Source organism: Anguilla rostrata, chromosome 1 (genome assembly GCF_018555375.3).
Source record: "Anguilla rostrata isolate EN2019 chromosome 1, ASM1855537v3, whole genome shotgun sequence".
Taxonomy (NCBI): Eukaryota; Metazoa; Chordata; class Actinopteri; order Anguilliformes; family Anguillidae; genus Anguilla; species Anguilla rostrata.
The window spans coordinates 77,897,934-77,907,880 of record NC_057933.1 but is presented as its reverse complement, the minus strand read 5'-3'; the positions used below and the strand labels follow the sequence as shown (position 1 = coordinate 77,907,880).

Below are 9,947 nucleotides of genomic sequence, written 5' to 3'. Positions count from 1 at the left end.
GCGTGAGTGTGTGTGTGTGTCTGCATGCCTGTTTGTGTGTGTTTGTGTGTGTGTGAGATTGTATTTGCGTGTGTGTATACACGTACATACATTTGATGGCTGAGTGCTTACACATTCCAACACCAGCTGCTCCCCGACCCATTCCGAGGAAGTGGAAGGATTTGACCAATCGCACACATTTAAAGGAGTGTGGGCTCACTCCAGCATTTAGGCTGATATCCCAAAACAGATGCTAATTGGAGCGAAAGGAAGGTGCGCCCAGCCCTGGGCAGACAGCTCACTGGGTCAGAATTAAACGCTGATTCATTTGTTTAGCTGACGCCGCTATATCCAGTTCAGCTTGTCTTACATTTTTGCATATCATCCCAAAGCAGTGTGTGATGGTATCTTGCAGTGGCAGCACAGTGCTTCGCTTTGCATTTGAACCTGCAGCTCCTCTGTGTGTTTCCCCAACTGCCGCAGCTGACGTGAAGAAGCTCGGTGTACAGTTAGCGACCATGGACATATACCGGTGTGCAGGTTTTATGTAGTATGCTGTGGCAGCTGTAGGTCTGAGATTGTGAGGTGCGATTATTATAGTGTGGAGCAGGGCTGCACTGCCCGGTTCCTGGAGATCTACAATCCTGTAGGTTTTTTCTACAACCCTAACAAAGCACTCCTCATTCAGCATATAGAGATCTCCATGAGCTGCTAATTAGTAGAATCAAGTCTGCCAAATTACGATTGAAATGAAAGCCCTACAGGATGCTAGATCTACAGGGACAGGGTTGGGCAACCCTGGTGTAGGGGATTCATTCAAGTAAAATGTATCGGAGGCAGGTTTTAATGCTGGACTTTAAAATAAGGAATGGGAATAGTTTGGTATGTGTCTGGAAGTTAGATAATGTTTTTTCTTTCTTTCTTGGGGGGGGGCGGGGCATTACTCAATATAACATCAGTTTTGAAAGATGCAGCAACAAGGATAACTGAGCAGATTACACTGTGAAAATATACATATGCAGACTAAATGATAGTGGTTCATATAGCTTATTAGTTAAATTTGCAGGTGACACATGCATGAATTCACACATACATTAGTTATAAAAACTGTACTGCCATAAACTTCATCTTCGAATCGGGGGGGGGTTGGGGGAGGCGGGGAGTCGCTGCGTAAATTTTGTCTTCCCCGGCCTTCCGTCGCTCGCGCCCCCGACATATTGTCTACGGACAGCAAATTCTGGAAGGGAGGGAGAGCTCACAGATTAAAATCTATTTATCGCAAGATAACTCGGCGTTAATTGTATAAGTCAGCCACCATGGGTGAGTAACAAATGTTTATTTTCACATTAAATCGGCAGATGAATGCTAAAGCTTTTGGCTACCGAGGGAAATAACGCATAATAACACGACTCGAGGATCCTGCTTGTCAAACCCTTAACGCCACTGCGCTAGCGTTAGCTAGCTGCTAGTGCTTCGTAGCTATTTGGTTGGCAGAACAGCGTTAGACTAGCTAGGCGAAAAGGGAGCATACTGTCGTTAGGTAACGTTAAAGTCGTCAATTGTAGCTAGCTACGTTAGTCGTTAAGCTAAATAAGATTGGTGGCTTGACAGTGACCAAACTAACGCTTGCTATATATGTCGTTGTTGAGTGTGTAAATATACCTCACTACATAAGGGCAATAGGGTTTGGCCATAGCGAAATTATTTTTCTCATGTTGAGTTGGCTAACGTTAGCCATCTAGCTAGCCAGCGAGGCTAGTCGGGCTGTAGCTAACATCGAGCTGGTGATATTTGAATTTCGTTCGAATGGAAGACACCTAGACAATAACTTGCGGACAACAATAGCCTTTAAAAAAAATATAATACTGAGAGTAGACCAGACGGGGTCTTTAAAATACACATTTCAAACATAACTACTTGTACTAGCCAGCCAGCTACCGTTGAGGTATTCAGACTGCTAGCAATACGCAAATACTGTTATGAAGTCATTGCTAACGTTAGTTTAAGATAGAAAGATGACAGTGTTTCTGAAACCTCAGTAAGACAACAGAATGGCGTTGCTCTGGGATTCCTAGAAAATTGAACGAATGCATCTCACATGGGTTTTAATATTGGATTATTTGAAAACCTACGAATCATTTTCTCGCGGCTGTCAGGAACAAAAACAACTGCACCTCAACGCGCAGTACAGGGGATCATATGGGTTAGCCTGCAAGCTACGCTTTACTAAGTACGCAAAAAACAACCCGATGCTTATATAAAACTAGTTGATGCTTATATTTCGCCTTTATTTCATGGACACCGAGGTCGGATCGACTTTGTCTCTCATGATCACAGTTATCATGAGCATTTGGTCTTCGCCGTGATCATGTTTTCTTACACTTGTCGCTTCATTATTATGACAATACCAGTAAGATAAATTTTATTAACTGTTCGCACAGTTAGCTAGTGCTATTACTTATCTCAATTTAAAACTTGAATTCTGGTGCAATGGGCAAAAGTGGAGACTTGGTGAAATATACCTATCGATAGTAGGCCTATGTAAGATTATATCACACAGGCGCTGTGTGGATGTATGGTGGCTTTTGTTTTGGCCTCATGTTTGACTTCATGGACTTCATGTCTGAGCAGTTAAGTTACTGATTTCCAGAAATTTGGCTAGTCTTTAGTACTGTGGACGTTATTGTCGGGCGAAGAAATCGTGATAAATGCGTGCTGGTAATAATATAAATGCCACATAACCAAGATAGTTAGATAGCACCACCTTAGTTAATTGATTGTGCTTTGCTCAATTTAAAAACAAAACGCATAGCTAATCCTTTCCGTTATTTTGTAAAAAGGGGACTCGAATGAATTGGAATAACTTAACAGGAACGAATGACATGTAGTAGACTAGTGTCCGTCGAACATAGCCACCTCAGATGACCTGTTTTTTTTTAAAGGAAGAATAACCAGCACTGACGTACTTAATCGCGATAAGTCCTCGGCTTCATTTGATACTTCATATTTCCCTATTTAGCAGACCTCAGATCATTCAGATGCAGCGCCTTGCTCAAGGTTTCAGTGCAACGGCAGCTTCCCCGGTGGAAATTGATCCCGCGGCTTTTGATTTACAAGCAGTTCCCGAACCTTAATACTACACTGCTGTGCGAGGCACGGCGTTGAGAAACGCCGGGGTAGATTCCTTTCTTAGCCTGGACTCTGGAGTGGGTCCAGGGTTAATTGTGGCTGTTGACCAGGTTAAAAAACTTGCATCATTAGTGTTGCTATCTATTGGGGTCAAGAGACAGAAATAGGACGTAGCCTAGCTACTGTTCTCTTACGTGAGCAGAAAAAACTATGCTAAGTGGTCTCTTTAACAGTGAATACCAACCTCAACAGGATTGCGTCCAGTGTCTGTGCAAGTGGGATAGAGGTTCGCAAACCGGTTTTAATCCAATCAGATTCCCTCTGAAATTGAAATTACCCCCAGCTCTCGAACCGTTGGATTTTTGCAAACTCCTGAAGTACGTGAGGTGTTAGTGGCGGTGAGATGCCAAGCACGCACGTTCTGGAAGGGTCCAGTTGCCGAAGTCTTTGAATGTTCCTCAGCTTTGATCTCCGATTGGTCAGAACCGAACGGAAGACGCTCTGGCTTTATTTCACATAACTTTTCTTCTCTGCGCAACGGAGCTTAGATTGCATATTTGCCTTCACCTGTTGCAGCCATTGCTTTAGATCAGGGCTGCCCAGCCCTGTTCCTGGAGATCTACCGGCCTGTAGGTTTTCACCCCAACCCTAACTAAGCACAGCTCATTCAACAGCTAGATCAGGGCTGCCCAGCCCTGTTCCTGGAGATCTACCGTCCTGTAGGTTTTCACCCCAACCCTAACTAAGCACAGCTCATTCAACAGCTAGATCAGGGCTGCCCAGCCCTGTTCCTGGAGATCTACCGTCCTGTAGGTTTTCACTCTAGCCTTAATTTTGTACACTTGGTTCTCATGGAAATCTCTAGCTGGTAAATGAGATATGCTTTGTTAGGGTTGGAGTGAAAACCTACAGGACCGTAGAACTCCAGGAACAGGATTGGGCAGCCGTGCTTTTGGTTGTTCAGTGATCACAGGAAGCAGTTGAGTAATTAAGAATGTGTTTATAGTTAAGAATGAATGCAGTGAAATGAATGTGTCTGCACATCATCTGTAAACACTGTGTTGTTGTACAAGCTGCTTTGGAGTTACTCGGAGTGTATTTTTTTGCTTTAAACCGCAAACCCCTGAGTGTCCCTACAGGCTTACCAGCCACTGCAGTGCCAGAAGGTTGTATCCAATCTTATATCCAAAATATCCTTTATCACATGCAAAACTGGTCTGGGCCAATCAAAGACAGGCACTGGAGCTGAAATGATGCTGTAATTGAGCCCTACAGGAAGGGCATTTCTGCTCTTTTGCCCAAAGTCTTGGGTGGGACTGTTCCAACCTGTGTCCTGTGTCTGCCGAGCCTGTGTCTGTAGGGCCTGTGTCTGCAAGGCCTGTGTCTGTAGGGCCTGTGTTCTGTGTCTGTCGAGCCTGTGTCCTGTGTCTGTAGGGCCTGTGTTCTGTGTCTGCGGGGCCTGTGTCCTGTGTCTGTAGGGCCTGTGTCCTGGCGTGGGCTGAATGCTTTGTATTTTTCCACGGCGCAGTTCTGCCTGGTTTCAGCCCGTTTTCCTGGCTGTGCCGCACAGGCGCTCGGCTGGTGGAGCCAGGCCCTGCGGTGCCGCGGTGTTTTGGGTCTGGTGTGGCCTGGCACCGTGCACTGGTTCATCCACTGCAGCGCCATAGCCAAGAGCTTAACTCAGCATTCTCTCTGTCTCTTTCTCTTTCTCTCTCTTTCTCTTTATCTCTCTCTTTCTCCTCTCTCTGTCTGTCTCTCCTCCCCCTGTCTGTTTGTCTGACTCTCTATCTCTCTATTGCTATCTCTGTCTCTCTCTCTCTCTCTTTATCTCTATCTCTCTCCATCTCTCTCTCTCTTTCTATTTCTGTCTCTATCTCTCTCTTTCTCTATCTCTCTCTCCCCCTCCCCCCGCCTCCCTCTCTCTCTCTCTCTCTCTCTTTCTACCCATCAGTCAGCTCTAGACTTTCGTTCTGTATCAGGCGATGACCAAAAAAAAATGTTTTATTTTGCATCCTTTCTGCAGTGCCGCGCTGTCGCGCTGTGCTAGACTGCGGCCCGGCATGTGGGTTGACGTTGTCGCGGAGCGGTCCGTCCTGCTGTCGACTGTGTGTGGAGCTGTGGGGGGAAGGGGGGGGGATGCTGAAATTCACAGCTCAAAGCACGGGGAAGTTTAGAGCCTGTTGCTTTGTGGTGATTATTAACAAATCAGCCTGCGCACCCGCGGTGAGTCTGGTGTAGATGAGCTTCATGAGGTTCCTAATTTGGGACCTCTGGGAACGGGCCGCTAGCTGGTTGGTTTGGTTTCTGTTCCTCACCAATAAGAAGGCAGCGGAAGACAGGTTCTCATTACATTACATTACAGGCATTTAGCAGACGCTCTAATGCAGAGCGACTTGCACAACTTTTTTTTACATAGCATTTACATTGCGTCCATTTATACATTTATAATGTGTATATCCAGCGGTATAGATTTATATACTGAAGCAATGTGGGTTGGGTACCTTGCTCAAGGGTACAACGGCAGTACCCTACCTGGGAATCAAACCTGTGACCTTCTGGTTACAAGACCAGCTCCTCGCCCAGTATGCTACACTGCCGCCGTGGTTCTCTGTAGAAGGCGCACCTTCCCTGGGACCGAGCGACAGAAGGACTCCCGCCTCTGCCGTTTGGCCTGAGCAAACAGGCGAGGTGCGGCGGTGAGGGCGTGACCTGGTGTAACCAGGCGGCAGCACCTGTGCGGATGTGTGCAGCCTCCTGGGGCCACGCCCGATTTCATTCACAGAGAGACCTCTGTTCTCCCCCAGGATAGGTAAGCCGCGCGCCTCCGTGGCGGGGCGGGGGGTGGGGGTGGGGGTTGGGGGGGATAAGGAAGGCACTTCCTGTTTTTGGTCCCTCGGTGCGCGGAGGCCCCTGCCGGAGATGCCGGTCTAAAATAGTCGCCGCGGTGACGTGCCCCGGGGCCGGGCAGGATGCCAATCGCGTGGCGCGTTTTTAACGGCGGGCTAAAACGGGACCGCTTCCCGCTGTGGGCAAGCAGCGCCAGACTGGGGCTGCTGGCCCCGCCCCTGGCCCCGCCCCCCCCCCCGTCTGCAGCCCCGCCCCCTTGTGCTCTGGTCCCCGTTCTCTCAGTGAAGAACCCGAGGAATGTTCTTACGGCGAGGACGACGCGCTCACTCCTTAGACTGATGCTGTAGTTTTAATGTCGCCCGTTGTAGTTTTAAAGGCATTTTAATGTGCTTATTCATCCTACCAGCACATTCAGCAGAAGTTTAAGATGGACTCGTTGACTTAGGGTTGTGTCTTTTTCCCTATATCATTAACATTAGTCTTATCGACCGTGGGCATGATTTGTACAGCCAGTGTTATTTTTACGGTGTTGTTCCCTGTCCCGGTTCACAGTAAGTAGGAAATACCAGCTCGTGAGCCTGAACCTGCAGAAGCGTTTGACGCGATAATGCCAAGCGGCTCCAGAACTGAGTGTGCTCACCGTAGGCCTTATTCAAAATGAAACGACTGACGGAGATCAGACGGATTAAATTAAGTGCGCCCCCACCGGCGCTCGGCAGGAAGGAGAGAGGAGAGGGGAGTTATTTTATTTCTCGGGAATTGTAAAATGTAATATCAGAGGAGAAGGGGATGAAAGGCCGAGCGTGTGTCTCCGGCAGGGGACGAACGCAGCTGGAAATTCCAGCGTTGCGAGGGCCGGGGCGTGGCTTCTGTCGGAGTCCTCCTGTTAAGATCGGCCAGCCGCCGGCTGCTCGGAGCGTCTGGGCTCAGATTTAAAACAGGAAGTTCCCGTTGTCGTTTTCCGCTGCCTTCGAGAAATGAATTGCTGTCCCGGTTACTTAAACCGTACATTTCCAACCCAAAGAGGATTGTGGGTAATGAGTAAAGACAAGCCAGGGTCATGAACCGGAGGTTGCATGCTTTCTGTCAGGTTGTGCGCTGCAGGTGCTGATGAAGTTTTGGTTCGTGATTCGTCCCGAAAATCAGCGTGTTCAGAATAAATGTGTTGAACCCTTGTGTTGTCTTCATATTATGTATACACCCTGTGTCCACAGGGTCAGAAGTGACCCACCCTTACCGGGCCCACTGTGATAAAGCTTCTTCATTAAATTTTATAGCCTACCCTAAATCAATGTTTTTCACGTAGAAACAACCCGTCGCTCATCAATAAATCTGTGGATAACTGTTTTCCTACTTCACAGTCCAGACAGACTGTGTTTCCTCACTCTACACAGTTTGTTTTAATATAAAACACACAGCATATGTGTTATAATAAATGTCTGGTGCTTAACTTTGATTTTGACTTACTGCAGGGTTAAAAAAAAAAAAAAAGCCTTGATGTACCACTTGTAAATATAAAAAGCAATGTTCAACTTTTTTTCCTAATGGTAGGGTCACTCCAAGAAAACTCATCATATTTCATGTTGGAAAACGTTTAATTTAGGGGGTTTTCACTGCTTTTGAACTCAAGGGTCATTTAAGGACAACGCAATGGTTTAAAAAAAAAAAAAAAAAAAGATCCTTATTTCAGTAATTTGCACAAATGAGAATGATTTGACAATTTACACCTTCATAAAACTGCCGGTTAGCACATGCCATACTTGAAAACAAAATGATGTGATTTAAAACCCACACGAACCCACTGCCCAGCCCTGTTCCTGCAGATCTACCGTCCCGTACAGTGGTAACCAGCCCTGTTCCTGGAGATCTACGGTCCTCTAGGTTTTCATTGCAGTTTAACAGAGCACGCCTAAGTCTGCTAATTAGCAGCTCAATGAGAATGAGGTGTGCTTTGTTAGGGTTGGAGTGAAAACCTTCAGGATGGTAGATCTCCAGGAACAGGGTTGGGCAGCCCTGCTCTAGCTGCTGAATGAGGTATGCTTTGTTAGGGTTGGAGTGAAAACCTACAGGACGGTAGATCTCCAGGAACAGGGTTGGGCAGCCCTGCTCTAGCTGCTGAATGAGGTGTGCTTTGTTAGGGTTGGAGTGATAACCTACAGGACGGTAGATCTCCAGGAACAGAGTTGGGCAGCCCTGCTCTAGCTGCTGAATGAGGTGTGCTTTGTTAGGGTTGGAGTGATAACCTACAGGACGGTAGATCTCCAGGAACAGAGTTGGGCAGCCCTGCTCTAGCTGCTGAATGAGGTGTGCTTTGTTAGGGTTGGAGTGATAACCTACAGGACGGTAGATCTCCAGGAACAGAGTTGGGCAGCCCTGCTCTAGCTGCTGAATGAGGTATGCTTTGTTAGGGTTGGAGTGATAACCTACAGGACGGTAGATCTCCAGGAACAGAGTTGGGCAGCCCTGCTCTAGCTGCTGAATGAGGTGTGCTTTGTTAGGGTTGGAGTGAAAACCTACAGGACGGTAGATCTCCAGGAACAGGGTTGGGCAGCCCTGCTCTAGCTGCTGAATGAGGTGTGCTTTGTTAGGGTTGGAGTGAAAACCTACAGGACGGTAGATCTCCAGGAACAGGGTTGGGCAGCCCTGCTCTAGCTGCTGAATTAGGTGTGCTTTGTTAGGGTTGGAGTGATAACCGACAGGATGGTAGATCTCCACGAACAGGGTTGGGCAGCCTCGATGTAGACTTAAAGGTGCTGGACAGTGAGACTCAGAATGAGGGATGTGGCTGGGCAGCATCCCCCACCACGGTGCCCCTGAGGCCTGATCTCTTGGTACTGGAGCCTCAGGCCTGCGTTCAGGCCCAGGAAAGGTGGCCGGAGTAGAAGGCTCTGTCTGGCACTGGAGGAAACGGTCGGGAAAGCGGATGTAATCATTGTTAGGCTTTCAGTAAGTGGGCCATTCTTCTTTCTGAGCGCTGACAAAGTCCCTATTGTCCGGCTGTCGGGAAAACAGGGAGATGTTATTTGTCTGCGAGAAAAGAGGCGACAACCTTGTGTTTTTCTCTGCTGGCTCAAACGGCTCAGAATGTGTTTTTCTCTTTTATTCTCTATTCTGTTTGATTGCTTTACTGTGGTTTTGGGGTTGTTTGTGTCCTGTTTTTTTTTTTTTTTTTTTTGCAGAAAAGGCTTCAGGTGGTTTTTGTTTGTTTTTGCCTGTCTGCCTCGAGGATGCTCGTCGGTAGCGGTGGTAGAAATGCTCGCAGGACACCAGCCCGATCGTTTCTGGGGCTGATTTTTTTGCACTGCTGTGAAGCTGAAGCGCTTGTTTTCGGTGTGGTGATGTGCCCTGCGGTTTGGTGTTAAATCCTAGTGCCTCCCTCTTGCAGGTCACCCCACAGTACTGCTGGGTGTTTAGCATTAGCATCGCCCAGTCCTGCTGGGTAATTAGCATTAGCATCGCCCAGTCCTGCTGGGTAATTAGCCTCAGCATCGCCCAGTATTGCTGGGTATTTAGCATTAGCATCGCCCAGTCCTGCTGGGTAATTAGCATTAGCATCGCCCAGTCCTGCTGGGTAATTAGCCTCAGCATCGCCCAGTATTGCTGGGTAATTGGCCTCAGCATCACATTTTAGGCTGGGCTAATGGGCACTGATTAAATGGCTAACAGGCGCTGAGTAAGGTGCTAACGCTAACAGGCGCAGAGTACAAGGCTAATGCTAACGGGCACTGAGTACAGGGCTAAGGCTAACAGGCGCAGAGTACAAGGCTAACGCTAACAGGCGCAGAGTACAAGGCTAAGGCTAACAGGCTCTGTGCTCTCTGTGCAGAAACAGCGGCGAGTCCTGCGAGGGAGAACCACAGGATGAACCGGTACAAGAACAAAGCGCTCAACCTGGAGGAGATGCGCAGGAGGCGCGAGGAGGAGGGCATACAGCTGAGGAAACAGAAACGAGAGCAGCAGGTGAGCCTCTGTCACCGCCCACGCCCTGCCCC

General features: G+C 48.0%; 1 protein-coding gene across 1 annotated transcript in view; it reads left to right on the top strand.

Moving 5' to 3' along the window:
* Positions 1 to 1,148: 1,148 nt before the first annotated feature.
* Positions 1,149 to 9,947, top strand: part of LOC135236359 (importin subunit alpha-7-like) — a 29,485-nt gene continuing 20,686 nt past the window's right edge. The window contains exons 1-2 of the mRNA XM_064302690.1: positions 1,149 to 1,299; positions 9,782 to 9,915. Of these exons, the coding sequence (XP_064158760.1) occupies positions 1,296 to 1,299; positions 9,782 to 9,915 (138 nt within the window). The 5' untranslated portion in view covers positions 1,149 to 1,295. The remainder of the gene's footprint in view (positions 1,300 to 9,781; positions 9,916 to 9,947) is intronic.